The sequence below is a fragment of the Canis aureus genome, chromosome 7, assembly GCF_053574225.1.
Source record: "Canis aureus isolate CA01 chromosome 7, VMU_Caureus_v.1.0, whole genome shotgun sequence".
Classification (NCBI taxonomy): Eukaryota; Metazoa; Chordata; class Mammalia; order Carnivora; family Canidae; genus Canis; species Canis aureus.
The window spans coordinates 68,808,312-68,833,080 of NC_135617.1; the positions used below are offsets into that span (position 1 = coordinate 68,808,312).

At 56.6% G+C, this 24,769-nt stretch overlaps 1 protein-coding gene and 1 long non-coding RNA gene across 4 annotated transcripts; one reads left to right on the forward strand and one right to left on the reverse strand.

The window, feature by feature from the left end:
• Positions 1-1,787: 1,787 nt before the first annotated feature.
• On the reverse strand, positions 1,788-11,066 carry LOC144317657 (uncharacterized). Its single transcript, XR_013383665.1, has 3 exons — positions 6,029-11,066; positions 5,716-5,882; positions 1,788-3,300 (listed from the first exon to the last, which is right to left on the reverse strand). It is a non-coding gene; the product is annotated as an uncharacterized LOC144317657 (long non-coding RNA).
• SPDEF (SAM pointed domain containing ETS transcription factor) lies at positions 6,740-23,722 on the forward strand. 3 transcript variants are annotated; one of them, XM_077904359.1, is made up of 7 exons: positions 6,740-6,859; positions 7,021-7,160; positions 17,174-17,638; positions 19,683-19,880; positions 20,941-20,988; positions 21,103-21,249; positions 23,050-23,722. In XM_077904359.1, the coding sequence occupies exons 3-7, from the start codon at positions 17,203-17,205 to the stop codon at positions 23,226-23,228; spliced, it is 1,008 nt and encodes a 335-aa protein (XP_077760485.1). In that variant the 5' UTR covers positions 6,740-6,859; positions 7,021-7,160; positions 17,174-17,202; the 3' UTR covers positions 23,229-23,722. The 3 variants fall into 3 exon arrangements, with proteins under 3 accessions (XP_077760485.1, XP_077760483.1, XP_077760484.1); XM_077904357.1 differs by adding an exon at positions 13,937-14,003 and having other exon boundaries at positions 6,749-7,160; XM_077904358.1 differs by adding an exon at positions 13,940-14,003 and having other exon boundaries at positions 6,749-7,160.
• Positions 23,723-24,769: the final 1,047 nt, after the last annotated feature.

Genomic DNA, 24,769 nt, shown 5'->3' on the forward strand with positions numbered 1-24,769 from the left:
CACCCGGGTCACCGGAGCCCAGGTAAGTGAGGTCCCGGGAAATGAAGAGGCTGGGCCTTCAAGGCCCTGAACGCTGGCCCCAGCCACACCGCTTCCCTGGCCCCATGTCCTTCCACTGCCTTCTCTTTCTGCCCCAGCCGGACCGGCCTCCTGCCTGCTCCACAAGCACCCAGGGCACAAGCCCACCTCGGGGCCTTTGCTCAAGCTCTGGGGCCCGGAATGTTTACAGATAACGGCGGCGCCCTCGCCTCCGTGTTTGTGCTCAAACCTCACCTCAAAGGGATCCGCACTGACCACTGACTTGAATACTGCTCCCCACGCCCCACCCGGCGCTCCTGACATCCTTGGCCCTCTTTTTCATGGCATTCATCACCTTCTGGAGTTCTATTATAATGTGCTCATTTATTACTTTTACTGTTGACTCTGTCTTTTCCCTTTAGAATGTGAACCCAGTGAAACCCACCATGCCTGGCCCACTGCAGACCAGGAGGCCACGTATTTGTGGAGCGAATGGATTGATGTGGCAGGGACCGGGCCAAGGGGACACCCAACCTGCTCTATCATCACTGGAACCAGTAGGGAGGATGGTGTGTGTGTGTGTGTGTGTGTGTGTAGTGCACACCCTCTCTGCCCCCTGCAAGCCTGCAGGGTTCCTCAGGCTTGGAGACCACCTCTGGCAAGAGCCCATTCTGGCTCAGTTCACAGGAAACTCTGGGGACCCTGAGGGGGCCCTGGGAAGGGGTGAAGCCTCCTCACATGGGATCCTAGCTGTGAATGGATGATGGGGATGGGTGACTGAAACCACAGGGAAGGAGGTGACATACAACCTATCCACTCAACTTCCCCCTTAGGGGTCTGGGGTCTCTTTCTGAGGCGTCCATCTGAAGAGGAGCAGGAGCATTGGTGAGGAAGCCCAGAGTCTGGGGAACCAGGCCCCAAGCTGGGTAGAATGGAGAGGGCCACGCATTATAGCTCATTGCATGTAATAGGTGTTTGTGAATCCAGTAGCCCCACAGATGGCTAGTCTTCGGAGGGCTGCTAGGGGCATCGGGGCCCTCTGAGACAGAGAGACACTGTGGCCCCCAGTCCATGAGCTCCTTGACGACAGGCTATTTCTGGCCACATGGAGCCTGGCATAGAGTAGGTGCTCAAGAAATGTGTGCCAGTTGAACAGAGAAACATGTCACGGCTCAGGGGTGCCCAACAGTCCTCCCCTGGACCGAGGTGGCATCCTACATGCTCTAGTTAGTGGAAATGCCTAGTCGTGTGGTCGCTTAGGACATAGTTGCCACCCCACGCCGTTCCTGGTCTCCTTGTCCACTATTTGGCTAAAGCATGGTATCCTGGAAAGACTCCAACAGACCCAGCCCGAGTCCTGCGTCTGCCACTTTCTAGCCTTGACTTTGGCGATGCCTAAGGAGCCCCTGTTCCTCATCTGTGGACAAGAAGGCCAACAGAGCACTCAGGTGCTGGACTTATTAAGATTAGATGAGCTAGGGACACCTGGGTGACTCAGTGGGTGAAGCATCTGCCTTGGGCTCAGGTCATGATCCCAGGGTCCTGAGATCAAACCCCACATTGGGCTCCCTGCTCAGTGGAGAGTCTGCTTTTCCCTCTCTGCCCCACATCCCTGCTCGTGCTGTCTCTATCTCAAATAAATAAATAAAATCTTAAAAAAAAAAAAAGATTAGATGAGCTGGCACACACCACACAGGAGCACAGTTGGAGGCTGGACTCCTTTTTTTTTTTTTTTTTTTTAATTTTTATTTATTTATGGTAGTCACAGAGAGAGAGAGAGAGAGAGAGAGAGAGAGAGAGAGAGGCAGGCTCCATGCACCAGGAGCCCGACGTGGGATTCGATCCCGGGTCTCCAGGATCGCGCCCTGGGCCAAAGGCAGGCGCTAAACCGCTGCGCCACCCAGGGATCCCGGAGGCTGGACTCCTATCCCAGTCCTTTTGTGTGTCCTTGGGTCTGCTCCCCAGCGTCGCTGGTCTCAGAGTCTCCCACTGTGCCACGAAAACTGCATGGTCTCTGGCGGGTGGCAGGCCAGGCTTCCTGCCCATCAGCCCCTGCGGTCCCATCTGAGGGACCAGCCCCAGGCTCTCTACACCTCATCAGAGCAGTCTTCCCTCCTTCTCAGGGCCTTGTGTCAACTGGGAGGGACAGCCCCATCTCTCTGGCTGGCATGAGGCCCAGCCTTGACCCTGCCGTCACCCCAAGGCTGCAGTTCCTAGGAGGACCCAGGTGGGAGGATGGGGGAAGAAAGCTAGGAAGGGGACGTTCTGACCAACCGACCCACCAACACTGACTGCCCTTTCCACAGTACTTCCAGCCGCCAATGTCAGCGGCCACTCACACATCTCGGTGCTCTATCCACAAGGTCAGCAGGGCAAGTACGATCTCCACACAACAGAGGAGGTAAGCGAGGCCCAGAGGGGCCTGAGCCGGCTTCCCGTCACCCTGCTAGTAAATGGGCCCTGCCCCCACTAGGTGCTCTCACTCTCAGATGGGTGATGGGTGAGTGGTGGCAGGAGCACCCCGGGAGAGGGCTCAGGCTGTTGGCACCAGGACCCATAATCTGTGTGCAGGCTCCTGTGCTGCCACAGCTCAGGGGCCCCTGCCCTGGACAGGTGAGAATCTTAGGGAGAAAAGAACCACTGGGAGACATTAGAGTACAGGGAAATGGGAAATGGGGAGTCTGCAAGGGCTGGAGGGAACACGAGAAAACCTTCTGGAGGTGCCAGCTCTTGAGATGGGGCTTGAAGGATGAGGAGTAATCCCAAGTAGAAGAAACTCAACGTAAATCCATTTGAGCAACAGACAAAGGATGTTACTGGTTCATCCGGGTGTTGACTCAGCAGAGGCTCCTACTGGGGTCTTGTCCTGGGCTGTCACAGCATACTGTCCCTGGGGCTGGGGCTCAGAGCTCCCAGTGGCAAGAGAGAATACACTATCTCAGTGAGTTGGAGAAGAACCCCAAGAAGTGGCATCAGGCCTCAGGTCTGGAGGGTGCCCACAACAGGTGGGTGGTATGTGGATGAAGAAGGTACGTTTCACCTGATGGGAACTGGCCAGAGGAGAGTTGAGGAGGACACCAGCCAGAGGGGGAAGGGCCATGGCCCAGTGGACCCAGTGACTCATGCCCGGGACCTGAGACTTGACCCTGAGGGGACAAGGGATAGTAACAGGGTCCTACCAGGCACAGCACAATCAAGGAAACTCCAGATTTGAGTTTGAGTCTGCTTCTCAGCATGACCTTGGGCAAGACATTTCTCACATTCCAGCCTCATTTTCTTCACCTGGAAAATGGACATAGCAATATCTATGGAGAGGTTGCTATGAGGAGTTAGATGACACACATCAAATAGGGGGGCTGTGGTTGGTGCAGCAAGACATCGGGACAGGTGTCTCGATTCACAGAACACATTCACCAATATTATATCTCTTCCCACAGTGGCTCTGAGACTTCTCTGGGGATGGGGAGAGGGGGTTTCAGCAGGCTTCAGACACTTAGACAAAGTCCTGAAGCTGGAAAGTGAAAGAACCTGATTGTATAGTTGGGTCAATTTCTGAGTTGGTGCCACAGCATGATGTTGGATGGATCAAAGTGTTGAGAGGTGTGTGTCCCCCAGAGTCCCTTCACGGGGTACAGATAGTTTATAATTGGGCCTCCCTTCCCCTGGAACCCAGCAGAATGTCCTGAGTGACCACCAAATCTGCCTTGAGCCCACCTCTGAAGTCACTCAGAGTCACCTGTTAGTACCTTAACCCATGTGAGCCCCAGCTGAGCAGATGGAAAGTCTTCTCTTGGTTACCTCTTGGAACTTCCCAGCTTCCAGAGGCAGATACTCTAGGCTTGGGCAGATAGAATCACTGTCCACCCTCAGCACAGCTTAGCCTGGTCCATCCATTCAAGTCCACCCATCCCTGGAGACACCTACAAGGTGCTCCCTTGCAACCAGAGTAAGGCTATCCGGCATTCAAAGGCCAGCCTTCCCAAGGCCAAGATTGTCTGTGGCACAACCAGGTGCCTTCTCAATGCCACTCAGCCATGGGATATCACTTCTGGCTGGAAGAGGGTTCTGTCTCTTTTAATTTTTTTTTAAAGGTTTTACTTATTTATTCATGAGAGACACAGAGAGAGAGAGAGGCTGAGACAGAGACAGAGGGAGAAGCAGGCTCCATGCAGGGAACCCGACATGGTACTCGATCCTGGATCCTGGGATCATGACCTGAACCAGAGGCAGACGCTCAACCACTGAGCCACCCAGGTGCCCCAAGTGTGTTCTATCTTCATCTGCCTATTTTCTTGTCTCAGCTAGGATCAAAGTTGGCTTTTAATATTAAAGACCACACTTAACAAAAAGCATAAGGTCTATTTCTCTAATAAATTTACCAAGACACGCAGTGCAGAGCCAGTATGGAGGTTTTATGCAGTCCTCAGAGACCTGGGCTCCATCCAGCTCACTGATCCACCACCTGGTCCTCATGGTCCAAAATGGCAACCAGAATTCCCTCCATCACAGCTGCATTCCAGGCAGCAAGATGGAGGAAGGTTCCAGAAGAAGGGAGCAAATGGTACATGCCTGTTTACCTTTAAGAGATATTGTTAGAAACTGGCACATGAAACTTGGACCTGGACACACAGTCTGGTTGCGAAGGAGTCTGGATAGTCTTTATTCCAGGTAACCAAGTTCCCAGGCAAAAATTAGGGGCTTGTTTCTGAGGAAATAGGGAAAATGGACAATAGGGGTGACTATTTCTGACACCCCATCCACTGAAAAAGCATTTTGGGGGTCCCTGGGTGGCTCAGCGGTTTAGCGCCGCCTTCAGCCCAGGGCATGATCCTGGAGTCCTGAGATCGAGCCCCACGTTGGGCTCCCAGCATGGAGCCTGCTTCTCCCTCTGCCTGTGTCTCTGCCTTTCTCTCTCTGTGTCTCCCATGAATAAATAAGTAAAATCTTGAAAGAAAGAAAGAAAAAAAAGAAAGAAAGAAAGAAAGAAAGAAAGAAAGAAAGAAAGAAAGAAAGAAAGAAAAAAGAAAGAAAGAACGAGCATTTTTGGGGGTAGTCCTTGTACTTACCCATGTTATAGTACATATTTTATATATATGTATATAATATTATATATATATAATATGATCAATATCTTATTTCCTGAGTGTCAAGCAGCACCTAGTAGGTGCTTAATAATGAGCAGTGGTCATTATTACTACTGCGTCACAGTGCAGAGAAGGGCACAAGATTCTGCGAGACTGGAGAGGAAGGCTGCCTGCCAGGCAGGGGAATGGGGTATGAAAGGTATTCTGGAGGAGGTCCTGCCTGGGACAAAAGAGGTCTGTCTTTCTTTGTCTCTTTGTTTCTTTCGTTCTTTCTTTTTTCTTTTCTTTTTTTCTTTTTTAAAGATTTCATTTACTCATTCATGAGAGACACAGGGAGAGAGGCAGAGACACAGGCAGAGGGAGAAGCAGGTTCCATGCAGGGAGCCCGAAGTGGGACTCGATCCCAGATTCTGGGATCGCGCCCTGAGCCCAAGGCAGACAGGTGCTCAACTGCTGAGCCACCCAGGCAGAGACAGGTCTTTCTTTTTATTGGCCCTGGTGGGCTGGGCTGGTCGCCCGTAGCCATTTTAGGTTTTTGCCTAAAGACCTATCTTTATCTCCAGCCCAGGCTGCTTCCACTTTTTCTGGGGACTGACTATGGAAATATCCTTACCAAGGTGCCGGCGACCATAACAGCCAAGCACAGGGCTCTCCAGGATGAGGAGTCCAAGCAGATGCTGGAGAATTGGGGCCTCCGTTACGGTGAGAGGGCCAGTGCCGAGGGCCTTGGAATCTTCCTGCAGCCCCAGAATACTCTCACTGTGAGCAGCCACATGGTTCCTTTTGAAATCAGAAAACAACAGTGAGCATCATCTAAGATGCCCTCATCTGATAGAACGGGGGTAGTAGGGGCTTGGTGCCTTCCCAGGGTGATCCAAAGGAAGGAAGAGCCAGCCCCTGCCCTCCCGGGACATCCTGCAACCCACCTGGCAGGATGGGGAGGAAGTGGAGAGCTCGGCTCTGTGGTCCTCCTGGGACTCATGGAGGTGGAGGGGCCAAGCATGGGTACCTCCTCACCTGCATCCTTCAGAGGCTGTTGGGGAGCAAGCTGCTGCTGCCTGTCACCCCCACCCCCAGCTCAGTGAGCTTCCAATCGTTCCTGAGCACCACTGCACGCTAGACCTGCACCAGGCCCGGGGGGACACGGACAACACTGGCCCCACACGCAGTGAGTGGGCTCACGAGCTTCTGGTCCTTTTCCACAGGGTTCTCTGAAGTTCCCTCCATCCCAGGCCTGGAGAGCCAGATGGCACCTCCTCCAGGAAGTCCTCTCTGACTTGCCTTGCTGGGTGCTTCCACAGACCTCCGTTGGAGAGGAGGCATGGGTGGCTCTGACTTTCCACAGAGCTTGCTTGTCTGTTCCCCAATCTTGGCTGTTCCCTATCAGGGCCCTACCCCACGTCCCTCTAGATGTACCCCCTGTGCCTTGCACATACTAGATAAGCTCAGTAACTATGCATCAACTAATGAACATGAGTGTGTAAGTGAATTAATGAGTGAATGAGTGAGTGGGTTGTCTAGCGGCGAGAGTGTGGCTCCCCCTTTGAGGAGAAGGAGGCCTGCAAGGGTTAACTAGGAGCCCGCCTGTGGTCTGAGGTAAGCAGGGAGCGTATTTGTTCAGGTAAATAAGGAAGGATTACTTATAATGGGAAATCAGGCCTGGCCAACTCTTCATCTCACGGCTGCTTGACTTCCTCCCAGCACATTCCTGCACTCTGCCCGTGTCCACACTGCCCTGAGCCCACCACAGCCTCCATGTAAGCCCCTTCAGTAGGTCCTGCCACCGTGCCAACAGGTGGCCCTGGGGCTGGGGGCAGAGGGCTCCCTGCAGGGCACAAGGCCCCGGGATCTCAGAGGGCCACCCCTTGAGGGTGGCCAGGTCCCCAGCGGCCCACCCGAGCACCACCTCTGCCCCCAGCCCTGCTGGCCTCCTGTCCCACTGGTCCCCCAGATGCCTGGCTGAACCCCAGCAGTGGCCCACGCTGCCTCCGCCTTCTCCTGGCCTCCCCCGAGGTTGGCGCTGCAGTGGACGACTCCCTGGCACGAGGCAGCTAACGGGTGAGTCTGGTGGGAACACTGAGTGCCTTGCGGGGGTGTCCTCCTCGCAGCTGTGGGGAGGTGGGTGACGGGAGAGCAGGACTTGGAGGCATGGTCTGTGAGCTCAGAACTGGCCTCCCAGGCATTGCTGGCCCTCTGCTCTGGGTCCTTCACCCTCAGAAGCCCCTGCCCCTGCCACCCATCTGCCTCCCTGGGTGGACCCCAGAGCCTGCATGAGCCCCCAAGGCCACACCTTGAGCCCGGGCTGTGCAGCCTGAGGGAGGCGGCTCTGCAGGTGCAGAGCCTCGGCCCCTAAGACACGGCCAGTTCTGCTTGGCTAGTAAAACACAGGCGACCTTTCTGCTCTGCCAGCTGCAGCTGCTCTGCCAAGGGAAGGGTCTGCCTGGGGCCAGGCCACTGTGTCCAGGGGCTTGCTGAGGGCTGGAGGCTCGGGGCCAAGCTCAGGCTGGGAGCAGTGGGGACAGGCCCAGGGCCAGGGCTTGGGCTGCGGCAGTGGTGGGTGCAGGACCCAGGTGGTCTGGGGAGCTGCAGAGCTAACCGCTGGGGGTTCAGGGACCCAGGGAAGCAAATGGCCTGTGGGCCCCAGTCTGAGTGCACTAGCAGGGAAATGGGATGTCCCTGAAGACCCCCCTAAGATTTGCCAGATGCCTTCTGTGGAGAGAGGGAAGTGACAGTGGTAATGATGGGATAGAGAGCTGAACGGTCTGGATGTTGGGGGGTCCCCCTGAAGCTGGACAAGGGGTATGTATGTACGTGCATTCCTGTGTGTGTGTGTATGGGTATGTGCTTGCAGGTGCATGGGCATCTGTGTGTGTGTGTTGGGGAGTGGGCAGGCCCAGAGCCAGGCCACAGGCCTGTCCCCTGTATGACAGTATGGCCTTTCTCCCTTTCCTTGGCCAAGGCTGGGACGAGGCCTCATTTCCTGCCCCCACCACCCCAATAAACAGCTTCACAGGAATCCCCAATAAAGCTGCATCTCCCCAGCACCAGCTGCTCCACTGAGTAACAAAACAAACAGGCATCAGGCTGCCCTGGGGCCTGAGGTGGCAGATGGGATGGGCAGGAGACTCCCCAGCATATGTGTGGACCTGTGCCAAGCCCTAGCCCAACTGGGGGTGGGGCTGGAGCCGAGGACTCCCAGCGTGGGGGCTCATTACCCCAAACTTACAGACTCGGGACCCCTGGAAAGGTTGAGGTGTAGCAGAGATGGTCTCTCAGGATGGGGAGCCACCCTCTCCTTTGAGAAATGACAATAATTTCCTCTGCCCCAGGCACTATGGGGGGCCCCAGAGACCAAAACTCAGTCCCTCTTAGACCTGCTTACTGTGAGTCAACCTGTGATAAAATGCCACTTATAAAATGAGATATAAATGAGATGCCATTCGATTTTCACAAGGACCCCCTGAATGAGACAGGGCCTCTCTGTCCACCAAGCTTGAGGGAACAGGGTGTTCGCTCAGTTGGCGATCTAAAATTGCGATGTTGGCAATAAGCAGGAAAACCAGGAGAACCCACTTTTTACCACTGAGGTCAGTGCAGGTGTAAAGCTAATAGCCCTGAAACAGTCAGAGCCCCATTTTTTCCTCAGGCGACTTGGTGAGGCTTGAGTGTAATCTGCAAAGTCGTTTCAGATTGACCTGCAGACAAAGATGCTCTGGGTGGAGGGCAAGAAGGGATGGGCTTAAGGCCCATGGTGTGTGACCTTGGCCAAGTCACTCTTCCTCCCTGTAGCCCTTGTCTGTGTAATGAGAAGGTTAGACAAGGTGGTCTCCTCCGTTAAAGGAGGCTTTCTTGGAAGGGATCATCTGGAGCTGGGTTTTGCAGGCTGTATAGGAGTTGGTGGAGGCTGGCTAGCTGGCTGGATTTGCCAGAGCTCGAAGATGTGTGCTTTCCCAGCCTTGACCCCTAGGCTCAGGTCTGGAGAGGCGGGCGGCTCTGGCTTTGGCTCTGGCTCCTCCTAGAGGCCAGAGAGGGGTGAGTGAGGCCAGTAGCTGCCCAAGACTGACCTAGAGGGCAGGATGACCTCAGGTAAGGCCCAGGCCTCCCTCGTTGCCAACCTCAACTCCTCCCCAGGCTCCACCGACCATCACCCCCTACTTCTTCCTTTGTTACCCTCATTCTTCACCCCATTGCCATTCCCTCTCCTCTTCCTACCCCATCCCCTCATCTGCTCCCAGGTGCCACCTTCCTGAATGTTAAGCCCATCTCAGTTCACACGGAACTTTCATCCACCTTCATGCCCTCAATCTTTATAGCTCCTTAAAGCATGCTCTTGACAGCCCATTTAACAGACAGGATCACTGAGTCTCTGAGGAAGCCAAGTGACTTACACCAGTCCCAGAGCTAGAGGGCCAGGGGCTGGGGCTCAAACCTGGTCTGGGACCCTGCCCCAGCCCCACCCCCTCCCTTTCTTCACCCCACCCTGCACCCCAGCCTAGCCAGCAGCCTGTCAGGTAGAACCACTCTTCCCAAAGCAAACTTTGCACAAGCCGATTTGCCCTGGGCTCTTCCTGACATTTAATGCTGGGCTCCTTTCCCCTGCCTCGTTTGCATGATCCCTGCTCAGGAGGCGCCCCCTGCCAGATTCTCCTCTCCCACCTTTCAGCAGCTGAGTGGGGCCCCAGACTGGGGGAGGGTGAGCCTCCTCATCCCTCCTGACCTCTCCTCCCTAGCCAGGCACCTGAGTGTGACTCTGCTGGGGACCAGTCTGACCAGAGCCCACCCAGGATCTTCCAGAGGGACAGTGAGGTCTCTGGCCGCCACCAGAACTGAGGAGCCCTTCCTTCTCGCTCTAGCTCTGGAGTTCAGGAGAAGGGTCTGGGGGTGACTGCCCAGCTAGGGTCTCAGCACCTAGGACCAGTGACACTGGTGGGGGCCTAGGTCTCTCTGCTCTGGGGCAGCAGGTTCTTCCTGCCTCTGACTCCCACAGCTCCTGCCAGAGCTCTGGGCCTGAAGTGTCAGCGCTTCAATGCTGCTGGGGGGTACCCCACACAGAGGGTCATATGTGAGGCAAGAGGCAGCCTGGCGGGGGCCCTGCTGGGTGAGGAGGCCGGACCAAGTCTCTCAGAGGCCCTGGACACCAACTCCAGAGGAGGCAGGGAGGAGACACGGCCACATCCTTCATTCTGCCCAAATGTCCTCCATGAATTATGTTTCTACTCGTCAAAGTAGCCCCTGGAATCCACCTCTGTTTCTCCACCATCCACCTTCCAAGCCAGGCTGAGGGGTGAGATGGGGACAGGGGATCGTAGAATCCAGACACCGTGGGGTTAGAAAAGCCCTGAGAGATGACTCACCCCTTCGGAGCACAGAAGAGGAGACCGGGGCCCAGAGGGCACCAAGCGCTGCCCAGGGCCTCACGTACAGTGCGAACAGAGCAGGACAGAGACCCACATTTCCAGTGGAGCAAACTCAAATACAGGGGAAAGCATGGTGCTGAGGGGGGTTCCTGCACCTCCAGGCTGCAGGCATCCGTGCCACCCAGGGCCCTCGTGGGGCTGGCACCTCCAAGGGGCTGGGTCAGTGGGTGGCCTCGGCAGTGGTGACAGGTGTGGGCAGCAGGGGAGACCTGAGGGGCTGGGAGGTGCCAAGTCACAGTACCATGTATAAAGAGAGAAGTGCTCAGTCCCCACGGACTCACGCCCGCATCTGTCAGGTGGGAGTAATAGTGGCTGCCCCACGGGATGGCTGTGGGGCCACGGGACACGGGCTGTGCCCCACGGGACAGCCCAACGAAGGAGTTTACTCAGTTGGCCTCCACCTGGTCTCAGAAGGGGTTGCAAGCGATGTCAGTGAGGCGGCATGGATGGACACCAGCGGTGCTCACGCAGCTGGAGCAAACGGCAGCCGTAGCTCATACAAATGTGCCTTTGGGCTCCTGGCTGCCTGTGGGAACTATGGGAAAAGTAGGCTAGACCAGATTTCCTTGAAGTTCCCTTGACCTTTCTGCTCCTGCCACCTGGCCCTGTGTCCCGACTCCCTACCCAGCCTCTGATTCCTATCTAGCCTCACCCCCACACCCCATTCTTTACACCCACCTCCTGGGCCCACTGACTGGCTCCACAAAGTGCACCCCCCAGGGAGCAGGGCTCCTGGACCGTCAGGCCAGTGGCCTGCACGTGTCTGGGATCTGAGGAGGTGAGAGAAAGCCAGGAGGCCTAGAAGAAACCTGCCTCCCCTGCTCCTACACTGAACCCAAGACAGGTGAGTTCTCCCCCAGCCACCGCCCACCCCCGCCGGACCCACCTCCCTTCTTCTTGCCTTGAAGACCCCAAGGGGCAGCAGGTGTGTGGGGATGGCCCCAGTGGGGTGCTGGAGGAAGGCTGGAGCTGCCCGAGGTGTTGAGCCTGGACATCTTCCCGGGCAAGAAAGTCGCCTGTCCAGTGCAGAGAGGCGGTGCTCTGGACAGCGAAGCCTGGTCAGTAAGGAGGAGGCTGGGTAATTTTCTTGGGTCCAGCTTGTTTGAAGAGCAATTTCACAGGGCAAGGGGGCTGGGGGCCCCTGGAGGGCAGCAGGAGCGTGGGAGGAGAAGTGAGGGGACAGTAGGAGGAGTGGAAGGTGAGAAGGTAGAGGGGAGAGGCAGGGAGGGTTCAGAGAAGCCAAACACAGTTGCTCGGGCAGGTCGTGAGCACTGGCCCCCGACTCCACTCCGGGCAGTCCCGGCTCCTCTCGCAGGTGCTGACTGGGGGCCTGGGGGGCCGGCCCCTGTGGCCCCTACCCACTCTGCCCTCCCGCCGTCCCCACCTCCCTCATAAGGAGGCCCTTGCATGGACAGGGAGGGGCTGCCAGCCAGGACCATGGCCGAGCAGTGAGGAAGCCTGAGGACGGCTGCCCTGGTTGGTGGAGAAAGGCCAGCTCCGTGGTAGGCAATGTCACCCCCTGCCCCACCGACCCTCCCTTGGTGCTCTTCTCACTGGGGTCTGCAGCCAGGGTCCTCAGCTCAGGGCAGACTGAGGTTGGTCCCAGGATTGAGAGGGGCTTGAGGACATTTGTGCCACCCACAATCCCTCGCCGGGTAAGATGTGGGAGCCTGGACCGAGCAGGATACGGGAGACGGGCTCCAATCCCGTGACAGCCCAGGGCCTCAGGAAAGACCTCCTTGGTAACTGCATCTCTCTGAGGCTGTGCCGTCAAGAGATATCGGGGGATCTTTTGCTGGTGCCAGGTCAGGGTGGGAGTGAGAACTCGGGAGGGAGGGGAGTTATAGGGCCACAGACCTGGCAGCGGCAAGGAACAGCTGCTATAAATCTCTTAACTCGGGGTCCCTCTGCCCTCTCTCCTTGATCTGCCTTCCCGAGCGAGTGGGAGATGCTGAGAGAAGGGGCCCCAAGGTGGCTAATCCCTCTGGCCGCTGCCCTGTCGATCCGGCCCTGTATTTGGGCTTTGGCCTCCACCAGCTGTTACCAAACTTTCTTTGTCTGAAGTCTGAGCCAGAGCCTCTGGGGCAGGAGGGAGCCAGGACATGCTGAGCCTTAATCCAGACATGTGGTTTAATCCAGAAGAGATCAACTCGAGGTTTCGGAGCTGAAGGCATTGCTCGGGAGACGGGCCTCACCTCGGGCCCAGCAGAGGCCGGTGGGAGGGCCGGGCCTGCCTTCTGAAGGCCCTGGACCTGCCAAACACAGAGGCTTGTCCCAGGGCCCCAGGCCTATGGAGCAGGGGCCTGAGGGTCAGCAGGGCCCCAGTTTGTTCCTAGTCTGCTGTGACTGTGGGCATGTCCTTGCCACTCTCAGATCCTCATTTTTCCCAGTGTATATGTGTCTTCTCGGGTGAATGGTCACCTGTGAACATAATCATGGCTAATTACGTGGCACAGATGGGGAGAGCTGGGAAGTCAGAGAAGGAACCTGCCAAGGAGGACTTCCTGGGAGAGGAGGGCTCTGGGCTGAATTTCGATGAGAGGGAAGGGGCATGCACTGGGCAGGGGGATGGCAGCACAAGAGAAAATAGCCACTTTGTACCCACAGCACTGAGGCCAGGGGGAAAATGCCATTGCCCTTAGAGCCTGGATATTGTTACGATGTCAGTCCATCCCTGGTTCTGGTCTAGACCCTGCCACTGACCAGCCAACGAATCCCTTCCCCATATGTGATCTATAAAATGATTACGTTAACGCATGGTCCTTCCAACTCTGATTATCTGGGCTGGAGAGGAGGTGGGCTTAGAGGTGGGTACCAGTCATTGGAATTGTGCAAGGCTGGCAATGGGGAGCTATGGGAGGTTCTTGAGCACAGGAGTGCCCAGTGAAGGAGTGTTAAAGAGGAAAGAGCTTGACGGTGGGGTAGATTGAGCAGCCAGGAGGTGGGAATGGACTTTAGAGGGTCAAGTTGCCCAGTCAAGAAGTGAGCAGGACCCTGGGAAAATGGACCAGCCGGAGCAGAAGCCTAAGAGGGAATGTGGTACAATGAGCAGAGCCTGCATGCGGCCAGCTGAGGACTTCAGGCAAGCTGTGTAAGATCTCTAAGCCTCACTGTTCCCACCTATGAAACAGGCCCACGTCCCCCCAGGGTTGTGGGTAGTTAGGGGGATGTGGGCATGAATGCTTGAGACATAGGATGTACACACTGAGTGGTTCTCTCTTCCCTCCTGAGTCCAACCCTGGAGCCTGGAGGGGACTCCAGACTAGCAGGCTAGGCACATAAACCACTGGCTCCCTGTCCAGTAAACCAAAATCCCCCCAGATGTGGGCTGCTGGGGTCAGAGCATTCCCCACCACCACTTATAGACAGTCAGATCTTTCCTCCCACCTCATGGTTAATTGTTGACCTATTTTTCAGCAGGGAGGTATCGGGAGCTGGGATCAAGCCTTGGTTAGGAGCAGGTGCCTTGGCATTTAGGAGCAAGGTGAGGGGAAGCCAGACTGTGGAGTGGGGAGGAGGAGGGAATTCTGTGCAGGTGAAGAAGCCCTGGGCCAGGAGTCCAAAGGCCTGGATACAAATCCCTTAGTCCTCTGCACCTTCACTCCCCTCTCCACGGAGCAGGAATGTGAAGAAGGCCCGGGCTGCTTCTCTCAGGGAGGCACGCTCACTGCGTGTCAGGGACGTGTCATCACATCCCTGCCTAGCAAATGCTGCCACCTGCCCTGCCCATTCATCCTCACTGACCCCCTCATGCCGCTGTGCCCCGAAACACAGCAGCCGCCTCCCATCCTACCTGTGGCTGTGGCCAAGCAAACAGGAGTGCCATGAGGGAAGCAAGTTCTCCTGCTTCTTGGATAAGCTTCCGTCTCCCTGGCATATGGCCCAGAGTGCTGGCAGAGACTGTCCTAACGTGGCAGGCCTGGGAGTTCTGGGGACGTGGATGGGGCAGGAGGCAGGTAGGGGTGATGAGGAAGGGGTGGGAGACAGAGAGGGGGCTCTCCTGGGGTGGGGCCTCCTAGGGGGTAGGGCGTGGGCCCAGGCCGGGGTGGGAACCCAGGAGCAGAGCGGGCTGTTGGCACTGCCTGGGTAAATAATGTTGGGCTCACAGCACACATGTGTGTTTGCACAGAAGGCCTTGAAATGATTCCAGGCCTGCCCTCTGTCCCCCGCAATCCCAGCCCCCCTCCTTCCCTGCTCACCCTACCCCACCCTGACCTTTCCTTCCTTGTCACTTGAAGGAGCCCTTGAAAGGGAGAATCGAAATCAAAGGGAACACCCTTCTCTCTTGCTGGCATTCTCTCTGCCACAGGAAACTACACAGCTGCCATGTAGAGTTAGGAAAGTTGGCTACTGCACAGGGAGGGGACAAGGGGGAGTTGAAATGCCCCTTGAGCTCCATTCACCAAACTGCTATCCAGAGAGAAAGATCGCTGTTTGCTGAGATATTTGAAGGTGTGGAAGGGGCTAGCTGCAGCCCTAGAGAAGCCAGAAATATCTTCCCAACTGGATTCTTTAGGGCAAACACACACCGAAGCTAAGTGGGTCAGTACCATGGGGTGACTTGCAATGGGCCAGGGAGCCCCCTCTCTCTCCCAGTGTGGCACCATAAATGCCCCCAGTAGAGCCTACCAGTCCTTTGGTTAAAGCCTCTCCCTTTTACTGGCCAGAGGCTTCTGAAGCAGCAATTCTCAAATGTGAACGTGTGTTAGGATCACCCACAAGCCCCACTGAAATGCATCGCTGGGCTTTCCTGAGCTTCTGATCCTGTAGCTTCCAGACAGGCCTGAGAATTTGCATTTTTACCAAGTTTCCAGGTGGTATTGTTGTTCCTGGTCCGAGGCACCACGTCGTGAGAAACACGGCTTTAGTTTGTTTCCTCTAGTTAAGAGTCATTCATGGTTTGTCTCCCTCTCTGATGACTTCCCATCCAGTTTTCCCTCCCTTCCCCTATGACCCTCTGTGCTGTCACTGGGGGGTGCTGGAGGGGGGGGGAGGGGGTAACTGGGTGGTGGGCATTAAGGAGGGCACGTGCTGTGATGAGCACTGGGTGTTACACACACCCGATGGATTACTGAACTCTAAATCTGAACTAATGATGTACTATATATTGGCTAATTGAATTTAAATTAAAAACAGAAAAATAGAGAAAGAAGAGAAAAAGAGGAAACACGAGAAAAGAGAAAGAAAAAGAGAAAGAAACACGGCTTTAAGAACACACGTTGACTTGCCCTTATCTGCTCCTTTTGTCCCTACTGATTTTATTGGGAGCCTATTGATAACCTTCCACTGGGATTTATTCTGGAGTCCCAGGCCCACAGGTCCCCGAAATAGTCCCAGAAACCCTGGTGTGATGGTGTATGTACATCCCCCGGGTCCCTTGCCTCTCCTGAGCCACCTACTCTAATATGGGGTTCAGAGAAAGAGGGCTGGGAGGCAAAGCAGAGCCTGCATGACCGATGGGGAAAGAGGCCTTTAGCTCCTGTGTTGTGGTGCCCCCCCTGGGGGCCTTGGGACAGCAGGAGGAGTGGGTGTCTGAGAGGGAGGGAGAGAGTGAGTGAGTGAGCCAGCAGGAAGGAAAGGAGGCAGAGGGAGAAGCAGACTGCTCCCTGAGCAGGGAGCTGAGGGATGTGGGTCCCAACCCCAGGACTCCTGGATCATGACCTGAGTCGAAGACAGCCGCTTAACCAATTGAGCTATCCAGGTGCCCCAAGAGTGGGTGTCTGAATCGCTGGGGGCCTCTGTGGCTCCCCAGACCATGGCCCTCTAACCACACCTGACCTCCTCTCCCACTCTCACTCTGCACCCCTACCAGCACCCCCTCCTCCAGCTCACCTGTAGGTCCTCAGCCCTCATTCCTCCAGCACAAGGGGAAAGGAGAAGGCCCCGGGAGCCAGGAGGGCCGGGGGCAGCATCTTTGGGGAGGATGAGGTGGGATGGGGACCAGAAAGTCCTCTTGGGTTGGTGTGGTGTTGTTCGGTGACTCCTTCAGAGGTGTTTAGCTGGAAATGTATCCGGCCCCCAGATGGCCCCGTGGAAGGGGAAGGGGCCGGCTTCCCCGACTGGTGAGAAGATGCTAACCTGTCACACCCCTCTCTTGCTCCTTTCTTCCTTCACCTGACAGGTGAAGGTGATGGTGACCTTCTCCCTTCTCTATCCTCTTTAAGGAAGAATAAAAGAACACAAACTCTGCTACAGCGAGACAGATGTAGGTTAGCTCTCAGTAGGAACTTCCTCCACAGAGCCACAGACTGGGATCTGGGCTGGGGCTGGACATTAAAGACTCCTTGTCCAGGCCTCAGTTTGCTCATCTACCAAATGGGGCTAATCATGCCTTCCACGGTGAGGATTCAGTGAGGCCAAGAACCTCAGAAGGTGTCTAAGGCACACCACATGCATAAAGATTCACTGCTTCCAACCAAGCTGGCTTCCTTGGGGACTGAGGGAGCTGTCTGCTTGTACCTCACTGTCTTTCCCAGCCAGAAGCCAATCCGCCCAGCCCTGTCCTAACTGCCCAATGACCCGGAAGCCCCAGCTCTCTCTCCCAGGCCTGGCCACTGCCCACTGGGCCCCTCATCCCCGTAACCAGCTTAGTGGCCCCCAGGGGGATGGGGAAGCAGCCAGAGCCTGATTCTCTGTTCTCTCTTACTTCTGTAGACACAGCTACCGGCCCAAGCGACAGCGGCATGGGCAGCGCCAGCCCCGGCCTGAGCAGCGTGTCCCCCAGCCGCCTCCTGCTGCCCCCTGACACCTTGCTGCGGACAGGCCTGGAAAAGGCGGCCGTGGGGGCAGTGGCCCCTGAGAGACGGGACTGGAGCCCTAGCCCACCTGCCACACCTGAGCAGGGCCTGTCCACCTTCTACCTCTCCTACTTTGACATGCTGTACCCTGAGGACAGTAGCTGGGCAGCCAAGGGCCCCGGGGCCAGCGCTCGGGAGGAGCCATCTGAGGACCCTGAGCAGTGCCCGGTCATCGACAGCCAAGCTCCTGGGGGCAGCCTGGACTTGGCACCGGGGGGGCTGACCCTGGAGGAGCACTCCCTGGAGCAGGTGCAGTCCATGGTGGTGGGCGAGGTGCTTAAGGACATCGAGACAGCCTGTAAGCTGCTCAACATCACTGCAGGTGAGCCCTCCCGCGGGCCCGCCTCCTAGGCGGGGCACAAACAGGGCTGAGGTCACAAGGGGGAGGCGAAGGTACTGCCTGCAGCACTCTGGTCACCCCTGGGCCTGCATCCACAGCCCCAGGGATGCTGCTGATTCTGCACATACAGTCAGCCCATAGCACCTAACAGTTGTGAGCCTAGGAAGGTTGGACCCTCTCTGAGCCCCGACTACGGGAGGCAGGGAATCCGAGCTCTACACCATCTGGCCCACCACGTCCCCGTGGACACCTCTCCATGCTCTCCTCGTTTACTCTGCTCCAGCCACACCTGCTCTTTGCTGTTCCCATGACATTCATACTTCAGGACCTTTGCATCTCCCTGTCTCTCAATCTAAAATGCTCTTCCTCCAAATATTTACTGGGCTCGTGCCTTTGACGAGGCTTTCCCTGACACCTCTCTTGAAATTATGTCCATAACCCCAGATCTTATTCTGCCTTTTCCCCCTCATCACATGAACTAATACCCTGCATATTTTATTGATTTATTGTATTTGCTGTCTGTCTCCCCCACTGGAATGTACACACCCCAAGGGCAGGGATTTTCATTTGTTTTGTTCACTGCCCAGTTCCATATACCCAGTCCCTAAGAAGGCACCTGGCACATCACAGATGCTCAATAAACAGTAACTTCTTAATATGCCAGGCCCTGCTCTAGCATGGGGGAGTTGAGCGGTGAACGCAACACAAAAGCCTCTTCCTTCATGACATGCCAGTGAGGGAAATGGATCATAGATACGTAGATGAATGTGTCCCTGGTCTGGTAGTGAGGAGAGCTCTGATGAGGGGGGGACTTCAGGGGTCCAAGCACATGTGTGTCTGAGGGACCCGGAAGATGTGGATATGGCGCTGACTCTGTGGATCGAGGGGCTGCTGGGTCTCCAGCCCACTGTTCACACATCATCTCTCCAGCTTTGGGCAGGCCTGACCCATCTCCGGGGATGCTGGGTCCTGGTGTCTGGGCATCGCCGTCTAGTGCTGCTTTCATACAGAAAAGTCCTCAGGGGTCCCCCAGGTTCAGCCCCTCCCCATCAGAATCATCGGGCCCCGGGCCCTCCCGCCACCCATCCCAGCTGGTGTCCCTCGTCTGAAGCGGCTACTGCCCTCCTCTACCAGTTACCCAATGCCCATGCCAGCTCCCACCCCTGGAGATTTTCCCACACAGGGAGAGGGAAGGGCCTGCCCTTGAACAATGAGGACAGAAACAAATTGCTTTGACCCTGGGAAGGAAAATGGGTTTATTAAGTGAGGGCAGCCCAGCCTGCAGGTCACTGAGCTGGGGCACCAGCTAAGACCACAGTGTCTGCTTGGAGGCCCATTGTGACCATGCCCATCAGCCTGGCCTCCTCCCCGCGTGCCCTGCCAGGCTCAGCCCAGAGTAGCCCCCCAGGAAGACACCCAGGACCTAGCCAGTGACTCTCTTCCTGGCCTCTGAGGCCTATAGGTGCCCCATGATCACTTGATGTCCTGCCATTCATTCATGCAGTGTAGATACACTGAGAAGCTACTATGCACACCATAGGACTAGGGGCTAGAGCTCTCTGTGCCTCAGTTTCCTCATCTGTAAAATACAGCAGGGGTTGGGGGTTGGGGTTATAGGACTACTTCCTAGTCAGGTTTTCTGGCTCCTTGAAGGGTTTGGGGAAAGCAAGAGGCAGCTGGAAGATAAGCTTAGGTGTCTCTGGTTTAACTCTCCCCTCCAGGGCTGGGGCTTCCTGAAAGATCCTTTGGAGGGACTGCAAGGGTGGGAAGAACCTGAGGTCCCAGTGAGGTGGGGTCGTGCCGAGGCCCCAGGCTGCCCTGCCATGAGCCAAGTTTGCCTTTAGGGCCTCTGCCCTTTCACCCTCCTCCACGGGGTTCCTCAAGGTCCTGTCTGGCCTGGCCCCTTCTCATCCCAGAAGCAAGTGGTCCTGGCCACAGGCTGCTTCCAGTTCCCACAGGCACCCCACCAGAGGTTGGGTGGTGCCCTCAAGTAGCTCGTGGAACTGAGGGAGTATCTCTTGCCCAGACCCCGTGGACTGGAGCCCTGGCAACGTGCAGAAGTGGCTCCTGTGGACGGAGCACCAGTACCGGCTGCCGCCTGTGGGCAAGGCCTTCCAGGAGCTGGGGGGCAAGGAGCTGTGTGCCATGTCAGAGGAGCAGTTCCGCCAGCGCTCACCTCTGGGTGGGGACGTGCTGCACGCCCACCTGGACATCTGGAAGTCAGGTGGGACATGGCCTGGGGGAGACAAGCTCCTTCCAAGCCCCAAGCCAGGGACACCGAGGGGGATGCTTAGGCCAGGATGCCAGCCGGGCTTGCTCTCTGTTGGGGCCACAACCCTTGGTCCCAGTCTGGGCTCAGCCCACTTGCACCTGCCTGCCTGGATCCTGGGCTAACTCACCAGCCCTGACCCACTCCCAGCCCTGGTCAAGCCCACAGAACTTAGGGCAGAGCACGTGGGAAGTTAAAAGGTAGGAGTTTAAAAAAAAAAGGTAGGAGTTAAATGGGGGGGACATGGATGGCATAGCTGATGGGGACCGTGGATACTATGAGGTCCTTCTTTGTCCTTTTAAAAAAGTTTTGCTTTGCGTTGTTTCTCATTAAAGAAATAATGAGGTAGTACACGTGCATGATTTCCAAGAAGACCACAGTGAAAATAGTACCATGAAAAATAATCTTCTTGGTCACTCGTGACCCCCAGACCCTCTTCCTAGAGGCAAGCACGGTCCACAGTTTCTTGCGCACCTTGCTGGGGAGAGTCCACACATGCACAAGGAGATATACATGTGTGGTTTTCACCTGTTTTAACACGAATAGCACCAGAGTATCACACCGGTCTGCGGGTCTGCTCTCGGTGCATCTCGGATCTTGTTCCCCCATCAGCATCTCTACAGCCGCCCTATTTTTAATGGCTGTGTGCCAACTCCTTAACCCTTGACTTGTCTGGCATCCCACTGTGTGCCCTACACAGAGCCAGTGCTGGGAGGAAGCAGTGCTTGCTCAGTGAGTCAAGGCCCCTGCCCTTAGGGACCTGGGATGAATAAAGGCCTACCCACTCGTAGAGACCGGTAGAGACCACTGTCCTGCCCAGCCCAGTGGCCAGCAGGGTAGCAGCAGTCAGTGCCCGGCTAAGAGCCTGGTGGGGATGCGGACAGAAGCTGGCTGCCTCCGTGCCCCCTTGCTTGGCCACAGAGGGGCGTTTCTGCAGGCCCCACAGTCCCACCCAAGCCCCCCAACAGCCTTGGGGTCAGCCCTGGGTCTCTAGCCTTCTCTCCCTGCCCTGCAGCGGCCTGGATGAAAGAGAGGACTTCTCCTGGGACCGTTCACTACTGCGGTGAGCCAGGGCTGCCAGGGAGGGGCCGGGGCCGGGGCCGGGGCCGGGCTGGAGGGCTGGCTGCGCCCGAAGCAGGGGGCCCCCCACTCACCGCCTCCCCCGCCGGCTGCCCAGCCTCGACCAGCGAGGACAGCTGGACCGACAGCGAGGTGGACTCCTCGTGCTCCGGGCAGCCCATCCACCTGTGGCAGTTTCTCAAGGAGCTGCTGCTCAAGCCGCACAGCTACGGCCGCTTCATCCGGTGGCTCAACAAAGAGAAGGGTGAGCCACGGGGAACAGGCCTCAGGGGGCTGGCGGGGACCTGCTGGCCTCCTACCAGGTGCCAGGCCCCGGGGGGCTGGGGGCAGGCCGAGGGGTCTGGACACCCACTCCACACGGTGCCCGGGCCACACTAAGGGGTTTGAACTTGGCTGAGAATTGGACACGGTCCTCGCCTTCAACACTGTAGCTTCTCGGGGAGCCGGATGGGGTCCAATGAGAAGCCCGATAGGAGCCGCAAACGCAGCCTCAGGCTTCCAAGTAACCACGTCACGTTATCAAACTTTTTTAAAAGGCGGCTTTAATTTTGAGAACACGTTTATTTAATCTGACATTAACCGTTATTAAAATGTCAACATATAATTAGTCGAAAATTATCAATGAGGTATTTTTATTAAGTCTTCAAAATCTGGTGTATATTTTACACTTAGACCACACCTCAGTTTGGACTTGCCACATTTCAAGTGCTCAAGACCACATATGGCTAGTGGTTGTCTCATTGGATAGGACCAGGTGGGGTGTGTGTATGTGTGTGTGTGCGTGTGTTGGAAAAAACTCCAAGACAAGAAACCTGGGTTTTAGACCCCATCCTGTCATCTGTAGCTGTGGGTACCGGGACCTCAGTCTTCTTATCTTAAAATGGACTGGATTCATTCACCCAACAACCTCTCCTTGAGTACCTCCTCTGTCCACACTTGCCCAGGCAACATTTATGGACAATCAGTGTCCTGACGGTAGAGGGAAGATTCAGCTGCACCCCATCCTGGAGGGACTTGCAGCGTGGTAGGAGAGCTAGCAGTGAAATGAGCTGGCCTGCAGAGCATGTCGGCGGTGGGGCCAGCTGTGCCTTGGTCCAGGAGGATTTCACGGGGGAGGTGACGGGCTGAGTGCGAAGGACGTACAGGGCTAGAGGAGGTGGAAAGAAGTTCCTGCACAAGGGGCGGTAGCCCTCATGTATATTTGAGACTTAATGTGAGCCGGTCCTCGGGGAGACAGTTCCATGGTAGACTTCTAGGGAAAGATCAGGGAGGGCAGGGTGGTCTGGGAAGGCTTCCTGGAGGGGGTGTCCTGGCCTGGGTTGGCAGGAGAACTGGGGTGTTAACAGTGTAATGGTTCCTCTCTGGGGGCACTTCCTTCAGCCTCCCCTGTAAGCTATTTCTGTCACCATTCCACGAATGGTAGTCGCTACGACCCCCTCCAATGACTGGATAAAGGGGCCTCAGAATAGCTTCCAAAGGTAGAAGAGGGCAGAACCAGTCTTCGAACCCAGTTCAGCCTGGCTCAAATCCACGGCTTCCTCTGCCTCCTCGGAATCAAGCTTACCAGATAGGGCTGTGCTGGCTTAAGTGTCTGAGGATGGCCAAGAGCTCTTTTGGGCTTGGAAATTGCTGGTGAAAGTGGCAGGGGTGGGGGTGGAGGTGGGGATGACCTTGAAAAAGGAGCTGTGGCCACAGCTCAGAGCCCCCCAGGGCTTCTGAATGGTTGTGCGAACACAGGGGGAGCAGAGGCTGGCACGGGCCACGCCTCGAGGACCCCAAATAACCCACTACCGTACACAGGCTCACCCTGCACTCAGGAGGTCTGTGACTCCATGGTATCACTTGCCACTTATTGGGCCCTGTGATGCACTCTGCACAGAGAGCCTCCAACCCTCACCGTAACCTTGGGTATAGGTACTGCGGCCCCCACAGCCTGGCCCTTGCTTCCAGCTGACACCGGCCCCCTTGGCTTTCTGAGTCTGACCTGTTGGTTTTGGTCTTTTGCCCGCCCCTGGCTCTGTCTCTGGGATCCCTGCTCCCTCAGGCATCTTCAAGATTGAGGACTCCGCCCAGGTGGCCCGGCTATGGGGCATCCGCAAGAACAGGCCTGCCATGAACTACGACAAGCTGAGCCGCTCCATCCGCCAGTATTACAAGAAGGGCATCATCCGGAAGCCAGACATCTCCCAACGCCTCGTCTACCAGTTCGTGCACCCCATCTGAGGGCTGCGGGCCAGGCCCTGGGCCTGAAACTCGTCCTTGCCAGTGCCCCCTCCCGCCTGCCCCTGCCTCCGCCAGACCCTGAGCTGAGGGCAGTCTGCTGGCATCGGAGCCCAAGGTCAGGGAGGGGACAGCCCACTGCTCCCAGGGGTTTAAGTGAGCTCTCAGGGGCCCAAGGGACCCCAGGGTGGGGGTGCATCCCCCTCAGGCCTGACTGCTCATGTGCCCAGTCCACTGGAGGATAGAAGGAACCAGGGCAGTCCTCAGTGTTCACAACTCTCCAGGAAAGGCCGTCCCTCCACCCCAACCTCTGACCCCAGAACTTCCAGAGCAGAGCCAACCGAACAGCAGTGACTTAGCCAAGGCCACTCGCAGTCCGGTGCTCCCTGCCACCCATTCTGCACCATGCTTGCCATGGTGCTAGGACACCTCTGCACCCCTGGGTTGGGGAGCCAAGGGTGCTCCTGGGAACGGGTAATAAAGATACTAGAAACCAACGTGGCCTCCGGTGTCTGCAGCAAGTGAGTGGCACAGCCCTGAAGCCACCAATGCTCAAAGTGGTTATGGTCACAGTGGCCTGGGGGTGGTCAAAGGAGGCTTCCTGGGGGAAGCAGCATTGAGCTGAGCCTATCAGGAAAGGGATAATTGATGGGTAGAAGCTGTGGGAGAGAGGCAGTGAGCCCTCAAGGCCAAGGAGGGGCTGGAATGGCCCACATGTCCTCCCCTCCAGGTGGGGGCCGAAAGGAAGGAGTGGGGCTGGGGCTGAAGGGAGTCTCCCCTACTTAGGAATGGAGAGAAGGTGGCTTCCTCATGCTCTGCTGTACATCAGGGCTTTCTGCCTGAAGTGGCCAGGGTGCTAACCCTCTTTCGAGGGGACCCTGAACCTCGGGGGCTCTGGATGGGGCAGCAGGGGTGCAGGAGAGGGTGGGCACTTCAGCCTCCTGCCTGGGACCCTGGCTCTGCAGCAAAAGGGGTGGAGGAAGGGTGGCTTGTCTGCAGTGTCCCTTTCTTTTTCCTTTTTTTAAGATTTATTTATTTATGAGAGAGAGAGAGAGAGAGGCAGAGACAGGAGGAGGGAGAAGCAGGCTCCATGCAGGGAGCCTGATGTGGGACTCGATCCCGGGGCTCGATCCCGGGGCTCGATCCCGGGGCTCCAGGGTCATGCCCTGGGCCAAAGGCAGGCGCCAAACCGCTGAGCCACCCAGGGATCCCCTGCAGTATCCCTTTCTTAGAGAGTCATGGACCTCTGCAAATGCGCCCTGCAAAGCACCCCATGCCGTTGGGGAAAGGTGGGATCAGAATGTGTGTGTGTGAGGGGGGAGTGCGGGGGGAGAGCTGGGCCCACCAGCAACCATCTCAGCTTCTTCAGATTTGTTCAGCCAGCTTCCGCGTCCTGAGGACCGACTATGTGCTAGGTGCCTCCACCGCTTTTTTTGTCATGAACCTTTCCAGCAAAACTGTGAGGTAGGGGTTACTCCCCTATTCTGCAGACAATGAAACTAAGGCTCAGAACAGTTAAATGACTTACTCAGAGTCACACAGCC